Genomic DNA, 23,969 nt, shown 5'->3' with positions numbered 1-23,969 from the left:
CTCCTGCTCATCCACTGCCCTGGTATGTCCCAGGTGAATGATGCTGCCTTAACAATGTTTTGTGTTCTCTCACTGGCCACTTCTCCCAGGCTAAAGTCTCTTGCATTGCTTTGGAGTAACACCATCATTTGTAAAACAAAGGTAAAAAATAACTCAACCTCCAAACTAACCAACCAAAACCCCACAACAGCCCAGACCCCACAACAGGGAGAAGATGTGCCTGTGTTGTTCTATTCTGTTAGTATTTGTTGGTCAATTACTGCAAAAAAATCCTGCAGCTGCCAGTGGTGTGTGTATATATATCTACATTTTATTTTATTTTTTAATCAAATCACTCTTTTGATTTACTTAATGACTTGGTACACAGCTCACAGTGTTTCCCCTTCATTTATGCAGATTGAAATCTCTTTTCCCCCATCTGGGGACTCTTGTATCAGCTGTAATCCATTTGTGGTTGCAATCCTCCAGGCTTTTGTCAGGGCTCGGTGTCCATGGATCAGAGGGACCCTGTGGCAGTGGTGCTGTGCTCCAGCAATTCCACATCATTAAATGAGCTGGAGTGGGAATGAAAGGGAGTTGTGCTCTCACTGTTGTGATCTGAGCGTTACCTGAGGGGCATTTGAGTTTTGGTTCTGTGCTGGGAAAGGATCATGAGGCAACCTGGGTGTAAGGAATCTGTGGATGGCAGGGACAAGGAACTCTGCAGACCTGGGATATTCCAGAAACACGTGGGTTTTTTGCAGGGGTGGTGGGTAAAGAGGGCTGCTTTCAGCCACCAGCCTCGGCTGAAGGGAAGGCCCAAAGAGAGAGGGAGAGAGAGAGAGAGGGGTGTGAGGTGAGGGAGGTAAGGAGAGTGCCGGGGTCAGGGCGGGAGGAGAGAGGGAGGGAGAAGAAGCAGAGGGAGAGAGAGGGCAAGAGAAGGGGTGAAGAGGCAAGAGGAAAAGAGAACGAGAAGAGAAGAGAGCAAGGACCTTGCTCCAACACATTCTATCTCCTTTTGTGATGAATATTCTAATTTACAGTGACCAACCGGTGCAAGATACAAAACCTACAAACTTTGCATGCAACCTGTGAGAACTACTAAATTAATATATCATCCTATATTCTAAACTCTAAAGACCACTCTTCTTACCTATTTTTTCCTTGATGCCTTGGCAGGGTGGAGAGGGGCTGCATTCTTGGGTCCTTTTGTTTTCTGTCCTTCAACCTGTCTCCAGTTAATCACCATCTTCCTGCCTGCCATGCCTACATCTCAAAGCTGGCCTTCATTTCTATTTCACTCACAGGTTTTATATCTCCAGTATTTCTTACCAGACAATCACATCCTTAAGCCCTTCCTGCCCCATCTTTCCCAACACCTGGGCAGGGGGAGAATTGGTGGTGAGAGATGTGGTGTCCAACAGTGTTCTCCAAACATGGAGGGACCCTTTCCCACCCAATTCCCTGTCCCTCCTCCAAGAAACCACCACACAGCAGAGTTCACATGCTCCAACCTCACCAGCTTTTTCTCAGGAGCTCTTTAGCTTTGTACATCCTGTTGGTGAGGGGCTTCACAGCAGCAGTTCTGCAGGGTGTTATTTGAGGATGGGTTATCCAGAACCCACACACAGGTTTTGGAGCATCCCACCCTGCAAGCTGAAGCACTGTAGCAGTGCTTCACCTATAGTCATCTATTTTTTTTTCTCTTAAGGAAAAAGAAAAAAGAAAAAAAAAAAAGAAATAAACAAACCAGAACAATGCAAAGGGAAAGCACCAGCAAAAGAACAGTATGTTCTTTGTAATGCTTTTTCTTTGGGGACATCTATTGCTGGCAATAAGATTAAATCACTGAAACCTTCCCTGAAGCTACATCTGCCACTGCCTACATTTTCCAACCTCAGTAATAAACTAACATTTGCCATTGTTCCTTTCTTCTGGATTTCATTTCTTACAGATTTAACCAGCGCTATTTACCACAAGGCATTCAGCTCTTGCTTAAAGCCGAGGTCCATGCCAAGTCCCTAAAAATATTCATAGCCCCAAAGAATCTGGTTTTAAATAATATCATTAAAATGAGACGATATTAATACAACAGTTCACACTGAGTTCACGTGCTGCTGATGCCAATGTATAAAAATGATGGAAGAACCTCTAGACAAGACTACCCCAAAGTGGGGAGCAAAATCCTTTCTACCTTTATACTGGATTTTCATTACAGCAGTTACTTTCTTATCCCAAAAAACTGAAAATTCCAAAATACCTGTGTTGCAGTCCTGCTTCTCCTGACTTGGAGTGCTGTTTTTTTAACCGTGGAGCTGGTGGGGTGTGTGGGGTGGGTCATGGTGGCCAGTTTGGGGGTGTTTGGGGAGCAAGGTTCATGCCACTGCCTTCTTCCCACAGGATGCCATAGTGATCCATGAGGTTTATGAAGAAGGGGCAGCAGCCCGAGATGGCAGACTTTGGGCTGGTGATCAGATTCTGGAGGTAAATGACATTCTCTGTGCCTGTGTTTGGTTGTGGAGACTTGTTTTCTGTTCAACAGAGGTCCCTTGTAGGTTGAATAGGATCCGTCCTCGAGCCTTCCCTTCTGTCACTAAGAACGTCCTGAAAAATTCATATTTCCTTATATATTCATATAAACTGAAGGTGCAAATTGAGAATACATTAAATTTAATTGAGCAAGGCAGTTCTTGAATTACATAGTTCAGCTGTCATGTCCAATAGCTTAGTATTATTCATCTCTTTAATCTTTCATTCCGAGGCCTGCGCTCCTGTATCTCTGCTCTGCCTGAAATCCAGATATTGAGCTGGGATAAGGTGGGGTGAGGAGGAGAAGGTGGCTGTAGCATCCCTGCCAGCATCCTTGCCAGTATCCCAGTCAGCATCACCCCACAGCATCCCTGCCAGCATCCCTCCCAGCATCCCAGTCAGCATCACCCCACAGCATCCCTGTTGTGAGCATCCCTGCAGAAGCCACCAGCTCCCCCAGGCCACGCTTCAGGCAGCTGGGGAACGGCTGCTGTGAATAAATGTGATGTTTTTACCCCCCCAGACAAACACAAGGGAAAGGTGGAGGGAAAGGGTTAAGAGAGAAGTGTTGGTCTGCAAATGAAACTTGCGTCAGGCAGGGGTTCAGCGCAGCTGCTTTGCAGCTCTGCTGTCAGCTCAGGACAAATTCCCAGCATGGCCATTAAGGCCTCGGTGTGTAGGGTTAGGAAAATAGCAAGGGGTACTTGGGGAGTTGTCTTTACAGCTCTTGCACTGCAAATATTTTTGTTAGCGTTGAGGCCGAATGTTGTTTTGGTTTTATAAATAACGGGGTATTAACAGAGCACAGTAATGAGAGGGTAAAAATGGAGCAGGTTAATTAATTCTTCTCTGGCCAAACAGGAAAGTGCTAATGTTTGTGAGCCATAATATTGTTATTATTTCAGCTTTTAAAAGCTGTATTAATCAAAAAGATGACTGAATTAGTTTCAGATTAGTGTGATAAAGCACATGTAGATGCCTGTGTCGAGGAAAGAATATCAATGCACTTACAAATGAATGTGTGCAGAATTGGTACAAAAGAATATAGAGAATAAAGATTAGTCTCAATTATCTTAATGTAAAATTAGATGTGATTGCAGTTTTGCATATCTAGAAATTCTGAGAAATATTTTCATTCCCTTTAAAACTTATGGAAGTGGATTAACATTTGTGGTTATTCTGTTACAGTTCATGCTACTTCCTAAAGAGACTTCAAAAATGTCTAAGTATTGATATGTTTTGGTATGAAAAAATAAAAGATGATTTAGTTGACAGAAGATGGGCAAACACCTTAAAGGGCACTTGTGGATCAGGCTTGGCAAAATCAGATTAAGTTTCACATTGCAAAAGACTTGTTTTTTTAAAGGAACATTTAGACAGAACTTCTTGTTCCATCTGATGTTACTAAAATGCTGAAACCTTCTCAGGTTGTGGTAAGAGAAGTGTAGCTGGCTGCTCCAGCAGTGGTCTGGTGTGCCATCTATTGGGAAAAAGGGAAAATCACCATTTGATACATCCTGCCTGGGATTCTCTGTGCCCATTGATTTGCGGGTGTTTCTGATTCCTTCTGTTTTCATCTTGGTGATGTTACGGAGCTGGGGGAGAAGGGATCTGAGTGCTGAGAAACACAGGGAGCTCAAAGGAGCACCTCCCACTTTGTGTAGCTGGAGAAAGAAGGATTGCTTGAAGTTCCAAAGGCTTGAGGTTAAAAAGAAGGGGAGAACAGCCAAAACCCCCAACCCCAAAATGTTCTGATTGTCGAGATTTACTCCAGGCAGCATCACAAATCTCCGAGCTCACACTCCATAGGAGACCCAGGATCTCGGCCCTCTGGAGATAGGAACACTCAATTGGAGCACCAAGGGGTGTCCAACTGACAGATCCGTGCTGTCACCCAGGGGCAGGGTGTGCTGGAAAGGCCATCCATCCGTGTCATTTGGAAAGCAAACACTGATCATTGCAGGTGAACGGGATCGACCTGCGGCAGGCCAGCCACGAGGAGGCCATCACCGCCCTCCGCCAGACGCCCCAGAAGGTGCAGCTGGTGGTTTACAGGAATGAGGCACACTACAAGGATGAGGAGAACTTGGAGATTTTCTCAGTTGATATCCAAAAGAAAACGGGCCGAGGGCTGGGGCTCAGCATAGCTGGGAAAAGGTAAGAGCGTCTCTGATCTGACAGCGCTTCCGATGGGAAATATTCGGGATTCTGACGTGTGGACAGCTATAGGAGTTGAATGGAATGTGAAATAAAGGGGAAACTCCATGAGGAGCAGGCTTGTGTATTTTAAATGTCTTCCAGGATTCAGTGGGGCCGTGTTTGTGGCTCCTTGTGTCAGAACAGAGCTGAGAAGTGGAGGTTGTTGCTGCCCAGGAGAGCTCCGGGCACAGAGAGGGAATCCCATGCAGAACTGGGGGCTCACTCTTCTGTGGCACCAGGGGAGCTGTGTCTCAGGGCTCTGGAGGCCCTCACCATGGCTTTTCTGGTTTCTAAACTGGGGGATAAGCCGACCCTAACTCCTTCCAGGACGTGCCTTTGCAGATGCATTTGTGAGTTAGATTGAGCTCATGCTGGGTTCAAAGGGACCGAGGTCAGTGGAGGGTGAGAGGTGAGTTAGACCCAAACCCTGAGCAGTTCACAGTGACTGTGCCACACTGCAGAGAGCAATTTACAGAGCACAACCTGAGACACAGAGCCATTGAGACTGGAAAAGGCCTCCAAGGCCATGGAGTCCCACCTGTGACCAATGTCACCGAGCCCAGAGCTCTGAGTGCCACCTCCAGTCCTTCCTTGGACTTTCAATGTGTGGCCACCCTTTGCCATGAAGAAATTCTTCCTGATATCCAACCCCAAACCTCCCCTGGCACAACTTGAGGCCGTTCCTTCTTGCCCTGTCCTGGCTCCACCCTCGTGTCAGGGAGTTGTAGAGAGCAATACAGTGAGAAGTAGCAGCAGCCTAATAAAATGTGACTTTTTCCTGATGCATCCCTAAACCACTGCTATTAGATCACTCAAACCAGAGCACTGATGGTTTTAATCTTCTTTTGCTAAAAGAGATTTATGGCGTGACACTTGTTCAGTGTTGGAGTTGCCCTCCTGTATTGGCAAAAATAATTTACTTTTGCAATTACAAAGCACCGTGTCATTATCCTGACAGCCTGTGGTCAGTAGACTTTCTGCAGCAGTTTTTAGGGCGGCAATGTTTAACCCAGGTGTTGTGAGCAGATTGTGGGGTGGGTGATTAATTTAAATGATGTAAATTACCCTGCAGTTGGTAATGGCAGTGTCCAGCCCTCCTCCCTTTGCCTCTGTGCTCAACTTCCTGTGCTGCTCCTGAATCCTTCAGCAACTGGGGATCCCCTCCTTAGAAGGAGCCCAATTGCTGAAGTTTGTTAAAGGATACCCAGGTATAATTCAGAGTGAGAAGTGTTGTGTCCCTCAGGTGAAGGATAAAAAAATGCCAGATCTTGGCACTGCAGCTGGCACCAGCTCACAGCAAGGAATCATAGGATCATTTAGGTTGCAAAAGCCCACCAAGATCATTGAGTCCAGCCTTTAACTAAACACTGCCAGGTCCACCACTAACCCATCAGGAGATAGTTTAACTCCATTATAGACCAAACCTCAGGCTTCTGTTCAAATAAATGGTGTTTTCCATAAATCTTTATGTATCCTACAGTCAGAACTAGCAGTTCAAGGGGAAAGACAACATTAAATATTAGCAAAACATGCTGTGCTTTTAAAACTCATCGATTTATTTTTTTTACACAGCTGAATGGGGTGTAGAATTGGTTCTTCCTCTGCTCACAGGTTTCTTTTAATGTCTCTTAAATGCAAGTAATCTAAATTGGTCTCCCAAAGAATATTGGATTGTGTAATTAGCCATATGCTTCTTGCATTGTTAGAAATGGAAGTGGAGTGTTTATCTCTGACATTGTTAAAGGAGGAGCTGCAGACCTAGATGGAAGATTAATTCAAGGAGATCAAATTTTGTCTGTAAATGGGGAGGATATGAGAAATGCCTCACAAGAGACTGTTGCCACTATACTTAAGGTGAGTACAGAATACATTTTGAGATACTGAATTGCAGTTACTGACACTGTGCAAGGTAATTATCCTGAAGTGCTATTTACCATACACAGGACAGCTCCAGCTGATTACTGAGACAAGAATTTCATTTGAAATAACTGGGGGGTTCATTTAAAGTCACTTCTCTGTGTATTTCTAGGAATTGGATGATATTAAGCAGGAACACAAAGGCACATTTAGTATTTAGGCATTTATTTTAAAATGCAACTGCGTCTCTCATGTGTTAGAAAAACACTTGGAAACGGGAGAGGCAACACAAACCAGAACTGAAATAAATCTTTGGCTTCACTGTACTGACCTGCAGGGATAAAATGACAGCTTAAATCTGTTCCTGCACAGCTTTCCACCTTCCAGGAGAGATTTTACTCTGAAATTCTGGGAGAAGTTGCCTTTTTCCATGGCTGCTTGGGCTGGGGGAGAGGACAGGGGTGGGATGGCCACAAGTGCCACCAGTGGATGCTGAAGATCCATTTCTGTTCCAAACTGCAGCTGCTTCCAGGATTTTCCCCCTGCCATCCCCACCAGTGTTTCTGCACATGATTTCTTTCATTCTTCAGGGGAAAGGCTAATTATTTCCTTGCTTTTTCCATTCAGGGTTGGTACCTTGCCAAAAGTTTACCTATTTAAGAACTGGGAACCGGTGGTACAAGAGTATTTTATTAAGTTGGATCCATATGGGTTAAATTCACCCTTTTCTGCAGCATTTTGCCTCTGAAGGGTTTTTCAAATGTCTGCTAAAGAGTTTGGGGCTTTTTGGGATTTTTTGCTGAGCAAATTTGCTGCCAGTTTGCAAGGGGGAGATCCATACTCAATTCAGCAACCAGGAGAAACCTTCAGGACAAGCCTAAATCCACTTTTTGTGCTGTCTAAATACAAGAGTTCATGTTTTGAGCATTCCTTCTGGCTTTCTTCACGGACTCGTGGTGCTGAATATAAACATAATTCTCTCCAGGAGGGCATGAAATATCATATGTCTACTTAAATTGTACATTGTGGGTTGATTTTTGTTGTGGTTTTTTTTTTTTTCCAAGTGTGCTCAAGGCCTGGTGCATCTTGAGCTGGGGAGATTGCGAGCTGGGTCATGGCTGTCAGCACGGAAAACATCCCAAAACAGTCAGGTCAGTGACAAATTCCTCTGCTTAAACTGGAGCTGTGAAGGGCAGAGCGTGGGGATGGTGCACAGATGTGCACATGAAGCTCATCCTTCCACAGACACTGCTGAGGGTGGGGAACGAAACATTTTATCCCCATGATTTTCTGTGCTGAACTGCAGCTGGAATGCTGATTGAGCAGAAGAGCTGGTTAATGTATTTATTGTTGAAGGAGTGTCTTCTCAAGACACACCAAAAATCTGCAATATCTTTCCCAAATGATGATGGCCCAGAAAGTTTTTGGTTTGAAGAGCTGAAAGAGCTGCTTGGATGTATTTTCTGCAGCTGTTTTGTCTATCAAAACAGGCTAATGAAACCAAACTGTATCTCTGCCCATCTTCCAGCAGAACCACAGGAGAGCTGCTTTCCTCTCCAAGAAAACACAGAGCAATTTCCTGCTTCACTTGCTTTTTACCTGAAGCGAGGACAACAATTCCTTTTTCAATCAGAGCAGGGCCTTTCCCCTCTCCCTGTGCCCCTCATTCTGCTCAGACACCAAGTCTTGGTGTTAAACCTGGAGGGTTGCAGGGGAGAGAAACAAGGCACAGTGACTCAGAAAACTTCTTCTGAATGGGTTTTCCTTCTGAAAATCGGCTGCTTTGACGTTTTATTTAAGGTGCCAATGTCTCTAAAAGAGTGACTCACAGCAGGGTGAGGCTGGAGGGGGTTTCTTTCTGCCATGGGGAAGTTTGCACATGAGGGGGATCCAGCACTGCTAAAAGAAGGGTTTGGTTTTTGGAAACATAGAGGAGGAGCCAGAGGAGGCTTAGGGGAGATGTGAGTTAAAGCAGGAATGTTTTTAAGGAGGTCTGTAAGAGGCCTGTCCGTGAACAACCCCAAAAAAGGTGCCAAAATTTTCCCAGCACAGTGTGATTTCTTCACTCCCTAAAGGCCAGCAGTGGTCCTGGCTGGCTGGAGATGGTGAGGTACCAGGAAGGGCTAAAGCCATGTGGGAACAGCTGGGCTAAGCTCAGCTTTACAAACAATAGCTTTGGAGAAATGTCTGCAGTGCATGCAGCAGGCAAGGAGAAGTGAAGTGACAGAGGGAAATTGCACTGATTGCATTAAGTCAGCAGTCAGGTATCACATTTTGTTTTGCCCATTGGGTCAACATGAACCCTTAAGGAAGAGCAAAGTAATCAAAAAAGTGACAGCAAAAAACTACCTGGTTTTACCATAAAAAAAGCTCAAGCTGAAAGGGAAGCAAAGTGCCACCATATCTAACATGGGCTAGGTAAAAATTCAGATTAAATGACATCATCTCCTTTTTTTGTAGCATAAGAGGCTTTTGCAGGAACCTGGTAATTCCTGCCTTTCTTTAAATACAAGAAATCCTAATCTCCTTGATGCAGAGCCATTTGAGAGCCTTCATCTCCCTGCTCCGAAGTGGCTTGGTGATTTTGCAAACTGAATAAATGTATCTCGCCAAAACCCTTCCAAGAGTTATAAAAACCTTGGCAGATAATGCAGCAAATCAGCTTGAACGACTTGCACAACTGCAAGAGCTGCTTTAGAAGGTGCTGGCCAAGAGCATCCAGACCTTTTTGTCCTCACTTGGCTTTTTTGTGGGTGCACTGCATCCCTTGAGCAGTGGCAATCGAAGCCTTGTGGTGCAGGACAGGGGTTTCTTTTCACAGGCATTGCAAATGTTGTTAGCTGCGCCATGAATTGGCACCCAGGGGTGGAAGCTGTGCTGTGCCTGATGTTTGTCACTGACAGCTGCACCCTGGCCACTGGGATAAATGTGTCAGGGCTTTTGAGTCACCAGCTGATGCGTTTTGGGGGAGAAATCTCTGCTGTGCAAGAGAAGGATGGGCCATATCTTTGTTTTGGGCAAGGCAGCCCAGCTGGAAAGGTCTGGCCATCAGTGGAACCTTTTCAGGTGCACTTCCTAAATTGATGATTGGGTTTCCTCGAGGGGCAGAGTCTGAAGATCAAAGCCAGACAAGGAGAGAGGGAAAAGGAGGGAAATGGAAAAGGCAGCAGGAGGGAGCTTCTCCCTTTGGAGGCTCACCCTGTGTCAAGCTCCCATGTTCTTCTGGAAGTGAGAGGAGGTTTTTGGGCAAATAGAAGGAGCAGAGGCAATTACAGTGGATTCAGCTAAAAGAACAAAGATTCCTGCCAGGTGCCAGGATGGGTGTCCCTGTTGTCCCCACCTCATGTGAGAGAGCAGCTCTTTGTCCTCGTGGGTGCTCCTGCCTGCAGGGGCATCACAGGGAAGGTGCCCGTCATTTCCCCTTCTCCTAAGGTGTGGAGACAACCTGGGAGCAACTGAGAGGGGGGGAAACACTGCCTAAAGCTGACCTGAGCAACACCTCAGTGTGGAGTAAGGGTCTGTAGCACTGTGAGCAACACCACAGAACCACTGAGGCTGGAAAATCCCTCCGAGACCATCAAACCCAACCATTCCCCAGCCCTGCCAGGCCCAGCACTAACCCCTGTCCCGAGTGCCACGTCCACACATCTGTTAAATCCCTCCAGGGATGCTGACTTCACCTCCACAGGGAGGTTTTGGTGGGTTTCCCCTCCACAGAGGGGTTTGCACTTGCGTGGCCAATGTGGCATTTCCAGTGTGGCTGGCACAGAGCACAGCTGCGCCCGTCTGTCGCAAGGGCTGGTTTAAAGTTCACTTTTGGGTTTGACTCACAGGGGTTTTTTCATTTCTTTTCACCCTCAGGCGAGCCAACAGAGTGTGCACAGCCACTTCCACCCCGCGCTGGCACCCGTCCTCTCCACCTTGCAGAGCTTTGTCAGCACAAAGAGATCCTCAGCAGACACGTCCCAGAGAAGCTCAGGTACAAAGTGGGCGGCTGTCAGAGCAGCTGAGTGTGGTTTGCTTTATGTTTGGGCTGCTTTAAAAGCCAAACTGAACACTGGAATCTGCCCTTCCTGCCCAGCCTCCCAGAAGACGCCCCACGGATGTTTTTAAGACCCAAACACTTCCCAGAAGATGACATGATTTTTATGGCTGCTGGAGGAGTAATGGCCCCTCTGTTTTAAGTGCAGAATTCCTTGTCAGAGGCTTAGCACAGGCATGGCTCTCGCATTAGAAACAGTCTTCTCAGGGAATAAAGCTGCCACCACTTCATTTATATCTTTGTTGCTCTCGAGTGCATAAAGGGGTGTTTTGTAATGAGAAAGTCACAATGCCCAGTTTGCAATTTGCAGGTTTAGAGAGCGCGAAATCCACGACCCGCAGCGGCCTGGGGAGAGAGAGTTCCTCCAGGAGCTGGGAATCTTTGCTCACATCTGACCATGGGCAGGAGGAGAAGACATTTCTTCTGCTAGGTTGCAAGCACTGCAGGAGCCTGGTGGCTTTTGGGCATCCTTCCTCGTGCTGTCTGGACAGGTCCTGCAGCACTGGCCATTTCCTGAGCCTGATTTGAGGTCCCCAGGGCTGGGCTTGCCAGTGCCACAGACCTCAGCTGGTGCTCCTGCCCAGGCACACCTGCATGGATGTGGGGAGTGCTGGTTTGGGGGAGTATGAATCGTGGAATTTTGGAAGAGATTTACTCTGCCAGCCTTCTGCAAGGCTCTTAAAATAGTTTCATTGAAGCTGGTACAGTTAGGGGTGGGTGTAGCAGAGCTCAGGACCTGATGGTTCATGCACCATCAGCTTGTTGGGCTGAAAAAGTTGGAGTTTGAACAATGCCTCTGAAGTTTCTCTTTGCCTTTTTCCTTTTTGCTTTACATTCCATTCTCCTCTCCTCGCTTCCCTTCCCCTTTTTCCACTTTCCCTCTTCTCTTTTCCCTGCTCCTTTTTTCCTCTTCCCCCTTTCCTTTCCTTCTCATCCTTATTCACTTCTCCTTTTCCTTCCCCTTTTCCTTCCCCTTTTCCTTCCCCTTTTCCTCCTCTTTTCCAGTATTTTGGGTCCTTTTCCACCCCCTATGACTGGATACACACCAGCCTGACTCTCTGCCTGTCCATTATTTACCAACACAGCACAAATGGGAAGAGGAGATCCCTGGAACTGCCCCGTTCCCAGAGCCCTTTGTGCAAGGACGCTGTGATTTAGGAATAATAAGCCAATCTTTAATGGAGTGAAGGCACAATAGGGCTGTTCTCCAGGCTGGCAGAGTGCTGCTGTTCCACAGATTGTGGCTGGGCTACAATGGGAGTCACAGTGACATCGAGAGCTGGGGGATTGCACCGCATTCATCCTTCCTCCTCCTCCTCCTCCTCCTCACGTGGGCAGCACTGCCTGCCTTGGCACAGGAAGGCTCCACTCCTGCTTGGTGATAATTCTGCCTAGGCAGCAAGGGACCATTGTCACCTGACAGCGTTATCTCTTAATTATATTATCTCTTAATTACAGAAGCTAATTGTTTGTTTCTTTATTACCAGGCGCCGATATGGGCCCGAGGACTGTGGAGATAACAAGGGTCAGTGAGTTGTTTTCTATCCATTCATAAAGCCCACTCCTTTCACTGAAGTTGGGTCATTTCTGCAGCGTTTCTCACAAGCCAAACTGCATTTTTTTGTGTTTGCAGTCGGCTGTTGGATGCGTGCCTGTGCTTTGGGTGAGGAAATGTGTGTGTCAAACCCATTTTCTCCCCGTTCCACCCATCAGAGCAGTCAGTTATTGCCATACCCTGAACACAGCCCCTCTGCAAATGGCCCTCACTGCAGATGTCTGGTTTTGCTTTGTTGCAGGGCCCAAATGATGCCCTGGGTGTCAGCATAGCAGGAGGGAAGGGCAGTCCCTTGGGAGACATCCCCATCTTCATCGCCATGATCCAGGCCAGCGGAGTGGCCGCTCGGACACAAAGGCTCAGAGTGAGTACAGGGGCCCTCAATATTCCCTGTTTCATCTCCCACCTGGCCCTTGAAGCCTCAGGTACTTCTCTACCTGCTGTCACTGATAATCTCTCACTGACCACTCTGCTTCTTTTTATATAAAGGCAAAACAAAGTAAAAAAAAAAAAAAAATCCACCCCAAAACATAAATCTGCCCTTCTGTTGGGAATAATGGCAATTGCTGCCCATGTTGGAAAAGTGATGATCAGAGGAAGAACTTAAATGCATTTGTAGTGGTCTTGGAATGTCTGTGTTCATCCAGACCCAGGCAGGGCAGCAAGAGGCTCTCTGGAAACCACAGATCTTTTGGGAGCTCCAGACTGGGCATCATTTAGAGCTCAAACCAGGTAGAAACCAGATCAAAAATGAGTTGTTTGATCTTAAGATCAAACCCAGATCAGACCCACAGCATGTGAGGGTTTGCAGGCATGGCCATGGTGAACACTTCCAGTTTTGGAGAGAGTTTCAAGGAACCATGAGGATTGAAAAGAATTTATTATTAGGTCCACATGCTTTGGCCCATGAGATTCATTAGGACATGCTGCTGCACTCATGCCTTGTCTCTAATGGAATTAAACAATGGCAGGGTCGAGATCATTTTTGTGTGTAGGAAGAAGAAGCCATCCAGGTTAATTGAATTAATATCAGAAGTTCCCACTCTTCCTGTACAACATTCAGCATGTGCTTACACAGTCTGGAAGAACATGAACTTGCCTGCACATTCAGACACAAATGAATCCTTTCTGGATGGGAGGACAGCAGTGAAAATCTCCCTCTGTCTCTTCTTGCACATAGAAAGAGTAAAATACACCCCACCTTTGTTCCTCTGATCGTATTGTTAGTGTTTAAAAGAGGATGGGAAATGATCACTGGCAGTGCAGAATCCTCACAAAAGGGATCCTGCAAAAGAGAAGCATGACTCTGCAGTGCCAGGTTCACGAGGAATTTTAAGCATTCTTAATTTCAATTTTCCCTAATGCTGGTAATTTTCCATTACTGTTGTACTTTCAGGTTGGAGATCGGATTGTCAGCATTAATGGGCAACCTTTGGATGGGCTGTCTCATGCAGATGCAGTTAATCTACTAAAGAATGCTTATGGGAGCATTATCCTGCAGGTATGGTGATAAATTGAACATGCAGCTGCAGCAGGGTAGATAAATGGCATTCAGGAAGGAAGAAAAAAAAAAAAAAAAGAAAAAAAAGGAACCCTGAGCATCCCTGGCACAGAATTGCAGGGTGCTTTGCTGATGGGAATTACACAGAAGGAGAGCAAGGAGTCATTTCCATTCAAAAACTCCTTTATTGCCATTCATACAGGCTGTGAGCATGCTTCTATAAAAGCATGACAAAGGGAACAGAATAACTTGTTGCCACACGTGATAAATCAACAAGCTTCCAAGTTGTGGGTTTGTTTGGTTGTTTGTTTTTGGGTTTTTTTTATTGGAAGTTAACTAGGAACAAGAAAATGTGTGTGTGTGCTTGTGATGTAATGAGACAGAGACCCACAGGGTGGTTTTCTTGTCCTTGGAAGAAATTCTAGTGGAATTTAGGAAAACTGATGGCATCATCACTAAGACAGTGCTGCCTGGAACTGATTATTCATCAGGTAAAGGATAAAAACACTCAGGAGACAAAACAGTGCTGTCACTGCTGTGCTTCTCTGGTAGCTAAAAGGGACATCTTCTGCCACATTGCTTCTAATTGCTGCCTGCCATTGTGTTGATCCATAGTTTATTTTTATGTTTACACAAAGAAATGGGGAAAATACTCGCCAGTTAGAATTCAAAATTCTCCTCGTTTGCAGAATTATCGCAACAACTGGAAAACAAGCCGAAGGCACCACTAAAATCTACTCTTTACTCTCTTTATCATCGCAGCATTTTGGATTTTGGAACACATCCTGAGGGATTTTTGCAAGCTTCTTGCTTGTATTATGACACAAATGTGACTATAAAAAACGGAGAAGGGGGGGAGGAAAGAAAAAAAGAGGCAATGAAATGATAATAAACTTAGTTTGAGACTTGCTTATTCTTTGTTTTGTCTGCCCATGAACTGCTGACCCAGTAAGTGATGAGCCAGTTCCAGAGCAGATGGTGTTTTGTGTAGTTCCATTGAAGTCAGAGGAAACACACAGATTTACACCAGCTGAGGATCCTCTGTTAAATTATAGTTATCATATTGTTACTAACGTTGAGTAATTTCACTTTTCATGTCAACAGTGTTCCCTGAATAGAAAATGAAGGCTTGCTGCAGAACCCAAAATTGCTCATCTTGAAAGCTGTAATACAGCTCAATATTGCACCTCATGATGGATTTAAAAATATTCCTGATGGAGCACTCTGTCACTGGGTCGCTCACACAAACAAAGAGGTTCTTCTAGAAATGCCACTGGGTTAAAGAGCTGCTTCTGGAAGTGTCTTTGGGTTTGTCACTTGGCTGTTTTTCATCCACGTTTTTGCCCTCTGAGCGTTCTGTCTCATTAAAATGAGCTTGATGCTGTTCACAGATGATGGAGGTTTGTTGGGATAGAATAGAGTCTGTTTTCCTCTATTAAAAACTTGCTCTAGGAAGGCGGGATGTTGTATTTTAACACCTGGAGCACTGTCAAAGCCTGGTGATGGTTCCCTTCCCCACCAGCCAACCACAGGTACCTCTCCACCACCAAACTGCTCTTTTTTTTATTATTATTTTTAATCAAAACAATCCAGATGGAACAATCCTATCGCTGTGATCATCATGGCTGATGTGCCATTAAGTAATCCTGTTTATTATCAGGGTAGACCACTTCGTGGCAAACTGCTCTGAAAGGTCAGATAATTGTGTTCAGTGGGGTGGAAAGGCTTATTATGGGAAACGTCCTGGGAAGGAGTTTGCAAATGCTGTTTGCAAATGGGAGATTAAGGTCTCAGGGGAACAATCATCCCTCTCGGCTGTTTTGATGCCTTGGTTTAATTTAATTTTTTTTTTCTGCAGGTGTAGTAATGAGATAAGGGGGAGCTTCTTTACCAGGTTGTTGAACTCTGATACATTCTTGCTGCCAGCTGAAGATTTTTTGAATATAGATTTGCTTTAGCCCTTGTTTTATTGAACAACAATAACAACAACAAAAACATGACAAATGCTGGTTGGAATTCCTTATTCCAATGCCACAGGAAGGGAACCTTGGTGGGGTCTTTGCTGGCTGAGCCAGGTGCTGTTCTCATCTGCTGGACCCCTTTCCTTTGGGGCATCCTGGAACCTGAGTCCTGGGATGCAAAATTTGAAGGAAGAACTCCTGGCTCTATCCCTCTCTTGGCTCCAGATGATTGGGGAAATATTGCTGTGGAAGAATTGTGAGCACTCATTTAGAACAGATTTATAGAATGAATTTCTTTGAAAAGGGAAGTTTTCCTTAAAGCCAAGTTCACAGCAATGAGTGCTCACTTTGATAAAAAAAGGCCATAGCTAGAGGAAATATTGGAATTGTGCTTCCTGGCTGTTTTTCCCTGTGTCTGAGCTGGACTCCTGTGCTGCAGTAAACATCAGGCAGAGAAGAATATCTCCTCAGAGGGAGATGGAGTTAGGGGATAACCACAGCGTGTACCTGTTGGGAAATTGATGTCCTTTCAAGCTATAAATACTTCAAATCCAAACCACTTCGTGGTGGTTTCTTTGAAAATTTTCCAGGAAAAAAAAAATTTAAAAAAAAGAAAAAAAAAAAAAGAAAATAAAAAATTAGCATCAATAAAAAAAAAAATAATGCCAGGGCCCTCACTACTCTCACTGAAGGAATTCCTTCCCAATACCCCATCTCTCCCTGCCCTCTGGCAGTGGGAAGCCATCCCCTGTGTCCTGTCCCTCCATGCTTGTCCCTGTTCCCTCTCCAGCTCTCCTGGAGTCCCTCTGGGCACTGGAAGGGGCTCTGAGGTGTCCCTGGAGCTTCTCTCCAGGTGGGCACCCCCAGCCTGTGTCCATAGAAAGGTGCTCCAGCCCTCAGAGCATCATTCAGGGTGTTTGCAGAATAACAGAGGACCCAGAATTGGGAATTTGAACAATCCAGTTTGTTTGCATTCTAAAAACTGAGAAAAGTCAAAACCAAGGATGAATTTGTTCCCTGCTCATCGAACAAACCAGTCTGAGGCATTTCAGGGTCTTTGCCCAGTAGTGCTTTGGATCTTGGTGCTCTCTTAAAGGTTATGGTGGCTTCTTTCAAAGACCAATCCTGGAGCCCTTGTGTTGAGTCACTTTCCTTGGAAAAGCAACCTTTTTCTCTGGATTACCCAGAAAGACTCCTCCCCTTTGCTCAGAGCCTGAGTGATGGTCTTGTGAGGGCAAGACAAAGCTTCAGGGCAAAACTTTCACTGAACCACCCCAGGAAGGTGGCTGCTCTCACCTGAAAGCGTGGAATCAGTGGAGATTTAAGAGAGTAGGACTCAGCTTTAAAGCTTTTAAAGGGAAAAAAAAAAAAAGAGTCACCAGCTGATTTTCCAAACTGTATTTCCTTGCCTCCCTTGTTGCCCAGGTGGTGGCTGACACCAACATCAGTGCCATTGCCAGCCAGCTGGAGAGCATGTCCCCGGGCTGCAGCCTCAGCCCGCCCTCCGAGCATCCCGCCGAGGACCCCGAGTAAGTCCCTGCTCTCTGCACACCTGGGGAGGATTTCTGGGCCAGGGAAAGGGGGAAAGGAGGTCTCCCCCATTGCTTCTCTCTCTGATTTACCATCACATTTGAAGTGAAAGCTCTGTGACCTTCCCCAAGCTGATGACGGGCTCCTGTCTGTCTTCGCCTGCTGGCAGAAATTGCTGGAGTAAATAAGCACAAAATGTGTTTCCAAGTACTATGTCTGGGTGTTTTTCAAGGAAAAACTATCACTTTTCTTCCTTAATGTTGTGCTGACATGGTATTTCTGCTGTTTTCCATTGGTTTCCTCATCTCGAAGTTCTGATCGTAGCAATTTGAAATAATTTGGTATTGGCAGACTGATGCCAGAGGTGTTAAAAACACCATTCAAAACATGTCCCAGGACGTTTGTCTTTTCAATCTTTATAGCTTTATGAGTCAAAAAAAAAAATCCAATTAAAATAATTCCTGCTTGCAGCACTTTGTATGTGGTAATGGAAGTTGGAGGTCCAGCCCTGCTGTGCATCATTCTCCATCGTGTGCTTCTCACACTGTAGCATCCCAGTTACCCATTCTGAAATTCATTTATTCTCCATTTCAGCTCATCATTTTCATTATATTCTTTGTTTTCATTCTGTGGTTCATTCTATTTATTTTAAGAAGTTGCTGCCCTGCCTCAGGAGGGTTGAGTGTAAAAGTTGAGCTATTTGTGCTGCATTCTGTGGTCTTAAATTGGGAGATACTGGTTTTATTGCTGCTCTCAAAGGAGAACTGCTTGCTTTGCAAAAGAATTTGTATTCTCTTCTCATATTTGAAATTTGGGAGGGGAAATTTGCAGCAGGGAAATTTGGAGGTGAAAATATGAAGCAGAATTAGGTATGTCCTAAAAAATGCATAGATACTACTCAGCTTGGGCTGCACCTTTAGATAGCTGGAAGATGCCAAATGTTTTTCACGGAATCATGGAATAGTTTAGGTTGGAAAAACCCTCCCAGATCATCGAGTCCAACTGCCCAGGCCAACACTGACCCCTGTCCCCAAGAGGCACATCCACACAGGGCTGGGGACTCCACCACTGCCCTGGGCAGCTGTGCCACCTTCTGTCCACAACAGTTCTTACTAATTTCAAATTTGAGATGGATAAATTCATGTGAGGGGTCTAAATTCCACCCAAAAAAAAAAAAAAAAAAGTCTTCCTCTGCTCAGTGTAGGCAGAGAAAACCCCTGAAGAGTTCAGGCCCCAACTGATGAGCTCTGGAGTTATGAGCACGGGGATGTGGCTACAATATAATAATTAAAAATAATGTTTTCCAAGTGAGGAGCTGGAGCACACAGAGCAGCCTTTGAACTCCGGGCTTTGCAGGAATGTTCCAGTGCAAGGGTCATGGTTTGTGACTGTGTGAAAAAAAACCTCGTGCTAGATAAATGTCTCTGTAAGTGTTCCTTCTGCATAAAATCCCCAGAGACAGACATTGCTTATCTAAGTGATATTTATTGTGTTTTCAGAGCACCTCAACCTAAGATTATTACTTTGGAGAAAGGCTCTGATGGACTGGGATTTAGTATTGTGGGGGGGTATGGAAGCCCCCATGGAGACCTGCCCATTTATGTCAAGACTATATTTGCCAAGGTATCTTTTTGTTTGTTTGTTTGTTTTCTCCCCTTTTTTTCTATATTATCTTTAAAAATAAACCTAAGATTGGGCACGGATAATATATTACGTAGCAGAAAGCAAAATGTAATGTCTGAGTCCGTTGCTGTGAGTTAGTGGACCCAGAAGTCATAGCTGGCTTCTCAGTTTATATTTCATATTGCTGATGGCTGAAACAAGGCACTTTGTCTCAGCCAAATTGCTCTGTGTACTTGGGAAACTTGGGTTTGTACATTAAAATATTTATAAGGCAGTTTTCCTATCTGTAAATCTCCAAGAGATTTCCAGCAGGTATTGAAGGTATCTTTTTTCCCCCCACTGTGCAGGAGTGAGGAAATTGTAGAGATGCTGTACCCTGATGAAAAAACAGGAATTAGCCCATCTCTGATCCCAGAGATTCTGGGGGGATTGGGGGTCTCTGCCAGGTACAGAGAGCTCCAGCCTCTGAGGCTGGGGAAGAAATCATAATATAGCATATTATGGGAGGGAGATATGTCCCTTTTCCCATCCATCCCCTGCTAAAAATGAGCCAGCAAGACTTGTCAGGCATGGCCACATGAGCAGAGTTGTGGAGATGTAAGGGGAGGGAAGATGACCACTGGGAATTAGGGATACTTCCCATAAAATAATTGTGAAGTGTGTCACATGCAGCTGCTTGCCCTGTGCCTGCTTGGTGTCACTTGTGGCAGGGTAGATGATGTAGCTGAGAAAACTTTGTCTGAAGGTGAAATAGGAGCCTTATCTCCTGCTTCTGCTCCTCTGGGGCCTCAAAGCACAAATATCTGGTATTTTTACTATTTTAAATTATTAAAATATTGTGCCTTTCAAGTGGTGCTTAGGGTTGCAAGTTCCTAGATGTGAGCACGACTGAGAAATCCTAAATGGAATCTAAAGTTCCTGCAGTCACTGGTGGGGCAGAAAGACATGACCTCTGGGCAGGTGGGGCTTGGGATGTAGGTACAAGAACTTCACTGGGATGTCTGGAGCACAGGAGCCATTTCTAAAGCTCTCTGGAAGTTTTCAGGACTGTCACAGAACTTTTTACATTGGAAAAACCCTTGTGAGATCACTGAGTCCAGCCATTTCCCCAACACTGCCAACTAATGTCCCCAAGTGCCACATGGCTTTTAAATCCCTCTAAAGATGGGGACTCCACAGGGCAGTCTGCTCCTGTGCTGGGCACCTTTTGGTGAACAAAATTATTCTGATGTTCAGTCTAAACAACTCGAGGCCATTTTGCATGTACGTCTGAGGTTGGGGGCAGTGCCCAGGTTGGTTCCCTCCCCACTTTTTCAGCTGTTTTCTCAGAGTTTTCTCAGTGAGGCATGGAGAGCATTTAAAGGCAGCTTTAACAAGCCTCTCCACAAGGAGAAAATCCAGAACCAGCCTCCACCCAGGCTGTTTTTCCAGGGAAGAGCCCACTCTGTGTCTTCCTGGGCACGTAACCCGGGGTGGGGAGCGGCGCTCGGGGTCAGCTCAGCGCTGCCATTCCTGGGGGCTGTGGGGGACATCCCTGGGGGCCATGAGGGACATTCCCAGCTCTCCATCCCTCACTCCTGGCAGCACTCTGGGCTGCAGGAGCCCGGCTGTGCCAGCCTTGAGCCATGGTTCACCCTCTGCAGGGCGCGGCGGCCGACGACGGACGGCTGAAGCGCGGCGACCAGATCGTGGCGGTCAACGGGGAGGCCCTGGAAGGTGTCAGCCACGAGCAGGCTGTGGCCATCCTGAAACGCCAGAGGGGCACGGTGACCCTGACAGTGCTGTCCTGAGACAGACTAAATCCCTGTTTAGGCCATCCCTAGAGCTGTCAAACACTGCCCGGCCCTCCCCAGCAGAGCCTGGCGGACATGGATCGGCATTCCCGCTGATGCCGGTGCGCATCTCCAGCTTCATCCAGCCTCCTCACGTCTTCTTCCAGCCTTTCTCCCCTGCCCTCCATGACTTCTGGTGGCTTCTGGAGGTTTCTCTGGACAAGTTTAATTAAGGAACTTCAAAGGACAGGACTGGTTCTGCTTTGTTTTTTGTCGCCGCTGGTCTGAACCCCGTGTTGCGGCTGCTGAACCTGGAATGGGCTCACACACAAAAGAGAATTCAGATCATCAACTGATCTCATCTGAGGAGCAGAAATGAATGCCAAGCGACTTGTCATCTCACTCGTGATTTACTTATGCTAATTGTTCTTTCAAGTATGCCAGAAAACATTAGCAATGTAATTAAATTACCACTGTTCCAAATGATGAAATATCAAATTCTCCTCTGGGAAATTATTTGTGCTCGGCACAGTAAGTCTGATAGTCAAATGTGAACTTCTCATGTTTATCTCTTTGGGTAGGTCTGTGGAAGTTAGTCAGAGGTAATTACTGTGATGTGTCAATTTGCAGCCTTTAGCATGAAAAATAAACGAGGGGAGAGGGAAATTTATTTTTTTAGGCTTTTAAAATGTTTGAGCCTTTTCAGATATTTAGGCAGCATGAACAACAACAGCGTCGCTCATTCTATTCTAATTATATTTTTTAAGAAGAAACGTGCTGATATATGCTAGGCATGTCGCATACAAAGGCAGTTGTTGTCGTGCCAAGCTGCAGCATAATTGTTCATCCTGAAACTTTAATGAAGACAAAAAGTTTGCTTTGGGAATGTGATCCTGTAATTCTAGGAATGACGGTGAGCAGCCCCTCCGGCTCGATGGAGTTCATCCAAGCCACCAAACTGATGTACATTCCCAAGAGTCTCCCCAGGATCAGGCAGTGCAGGAAGAGGCTTTCATGGATCATGGAGGATGCTCCTCTCTTGGGGCTGCCAGAGTCAATTTTGGGTAACACCAGGCAGTGCTGGGATGACCTCCCACAGCCACGTGCAGCATTCTGGGATGAGGTTCCTCAACCCGCTCCAGCTCAGCCGAATCCCCCAGCCAATTTTTGGGGGGGTCTGAAGCCCACGAGGAGCCTTCCCAAGGCTGGTCCCACTCTGGGCCAGTCCCACTGTGGAAGTGGGGTGCAGGAACGTTCAACCAAAAGTTCCCAACTTCATTCCACATCCCAGCCATCAAGCAGTGATTATATGAGCGTAGCCTTGGTGTTTAGCAGATGAATTTGGCAGGCGGATTTCTGGCAGTGTAAGGCATTGGGGGTTAATCTTCCCATCCAGAGGAGCAGGAGGGTTTGGAGGAAGCAGCCCAGTCTGATTGGACTATTTGGCGTAATTTATAATGGTGATCTAGCTGGGAGAAATTAAAGGCAGGGGGAGGGGTCAGAATTGGCTGCTCATTTTGTGTGAAAAATACCAGGAATTAAACGGAAAGAAGGTTGAAAATCTGCAGTACAATAACTGAGCAGTGCAGGGGGGTGTTAAGGACATAGTTGCTCTGAGTAATTTAGTGGAATTTTCCCCATTTTACATACAGGAACCAGTCCTGAAGCCAGGTGGACTACGCTGAGACAGGAATGCTGCGATAAGTTCTCATGGAAAAGGGTTTTTCCTTGTTTCCTTGGAAAGTTTTCCATAACTTTAGGTAATCACAAAGTGCATTTAGCCTGCTGGAACCATTGGTGGGTATTCCCTTAATAGTGCCTGGAAGAGACTTCTCGTTTTCAGTGGATTCCCTGTTTGATTTGCCAAGTGAGGTGTGAGTGGAGTCTTGATTGCAGACGCACAGGAATATCTCCAGATGTAGAAAACTGGAGAATTCTTAACAAGCTGCTTTGGTTGCACAAGTATCCGAGGCATGCAGGAGTTCAAGGTGAGGAGTGAGGAGATAGCCTCAGCAGCAGTGTGTGGAATTTATCAACCAAAGGGAACGATTCCTCTGTCCTGTGTTTTTATAGCCATTGCATTCCAACCCCGAGACGTTGCCACATTTAATCCATGAAGTTGTACATGGCTATTTATTAGCCTGGGATGCACATGCAGTTCATAGACATAAATAATAGAATTTATGGGCTGAGACATTTTTGCACTTCTCGTTGCTCAGAAGGAGAGAGAACATTTTCTGCTTCTTGTAATTTGCACTTTGTGTGTTCGAATATATTACTGCCAAAAAAAAAAAAAAAATTATATTGCAACTAATTGATAAACCAGTGACCATGCTCCACGTGCAGGACCAAGGCAGAGAATTCAATTTGCATCACGCTTGTCTGGGTGGAGGTGTTCTGGTTTGTTTAAAACTTTATTTCTGCGCAAGGGAAAAAAGCAATTAAACCTCCTGATTGTATGTTTACGTAGATCAGTGAAACGAGACGTTTTATGACTTCAAAGGTTCTAAATAAAGCTCGGTTGCGTAAGTAGTTGTGCATTTGTTTTACTCTGTATTTTAATTTAAGTCAGCATTAAAAGCTATTGCAGGAGATGTTGCCCTGATATCCAGTTTAAACCTCCTCTGGCAAAACTTTTCCTCTGTCCTGAGGGTTCTCCTGCCTTGGTTTGAGGACTCTGGTGTCAGAGCCTTTACTTTAGAAGGGCCATGTGCTGTTCACAGTCCTTCCATCAGCTTCCTCACCTGGAGAGACCTGGAATAACCTGCTGTTGGTAGTGACAGCATCAAGGACATTTATGACAGCACCAGGAGCCATCTCAGGGCTGTTGGCATTTTTTGGCCCACTCATAACCAGGTTGTGATGTGGTGGTGTTGGATGGGCTGGCAGGTCAGGGAGGGATGAGGGACTCCACCTCATTATCCTGCTGATGAGGAATCCTTGTCATGCCCCTAAATTCCCTGTAATTAATCCCATGGCAATTACCAGCCTGGAAGTGTGACATCCCTACAGCCCGTGGAGGTAATGTGATTATGCCAGGATGGAGCAGTTAATGTCCCTCTGCCTGAATGCACTGGAGTGAATGAATTTAATGTCACACATGTATAAAACATCAGTTTTGACAGTTCTGCTGAGAGCTGATGCATAATTCCATTGTCATCTTTCTCCACAGGTTCTGCGTTTGGAATTTGGGTGGATCGATGTCCTGGTTAAACACTGCCATGGTCACTGTTACCCCTCTCAGTAGGGTTTGCTCCCCAAAATGCACATTCCTGGGATAGCCATACCTTCTAGGATGGCAGGAAATCAGGGAGATCCGTGTTCTGCACCATCCCAAATGGAAAAGGAGCAAGGGTCACCCTGACTTTGCTTTTAGCTTTTTCCACGTGGGCTCTGAGGGCTCTGCTGCCTTCCCAGGTCT

At 45.8% G+C, this 23,969-nt stretch overlaps 1 protein-coding gene across 4 annotated transcripts in view; it reads left to right on the top strand.

The window, feature by feature from the left end:
• The window catches only part of PATJ (PATJ crumbs cell polarity complex component), a 134,933-nt gene extending 111,859 nt beyond the window's left edge, over positions 1 to 23,074 (top strand). For 2 of the 4 annotated variants that reach the window (XM_066325375.1, XM_066325379.1), the window contains 11 exons: positions 2,380 to 2,463; positions 4,472 to 4,665; positions 6,414 to 6,561; positions 7,629 to 7,715; positions 10,426 to 10,543; positions 12,094 to 12,131; positions 12,403 to 12,525; positions 13,558 to 13,662; positions 17,049 to 17,152; positions 18,653 to 18,776; positions 20,420 to 23,074. In XM_066325375.1, the coding sequence (XP_066181472.1) occupies positions 2,380 to 2,463; positions 4,472 to 4,665; positions 6,414 to 6,561; positions 7,629 to 7,715; positions 10,426 to 10,543; positions 12,094 to 12,131; positions 12,403 to 12,525; positions 13,558 to 13,662; positions 17,049 to 17,152; positions 18,653 to 18,776; positions 20,420 to 20,566 (1,272 nt within the window). In that variant the 3' untranslated portion in view covers positions 20,567 to 23,074. Of the gene's footprint in view, positions 1 to 2,379; positions 2,464 to 4,471; positions 4,666 to 6,413; positions 6,562 to 7,628; positions 7,716 to 10,425; positions 10,544 to 12,093; positions 12,132 to 12,402; positions 12,526 to 13,557; positions 13,663 to 14,351; positions 15,174 to 17,048; positions 17,153 to 18,652; positions 18,777 to 20,419 lie in introns of those variants that run through there. The other 2 variants (XM_066325376.1, XM_066325377.1) reach the window with 2 other exon arrangements.
• The last annotated feature ends 895 nt before the right edge of the window (positions 23,075 to 23,969 follow it).

Source organism: Sylvia atricapilla, chromosome 9 (genome assembly GCF_009819655.1).
Source record: "Sylvia atricapilla isolate bSylAtr1 chromosome 9, bSylAtr1.pri, whole genome shotgun sequence".
NCBI classification, from domain to species: Eukaryota; Metazoa; Chordata; class Aves; order Passeriformes; family Sylviidae; genus Sylvia; species Sylvia atricapilla.
This window is presented reverse-complemented; position numbering and strand designations above follow the sequence as displayed.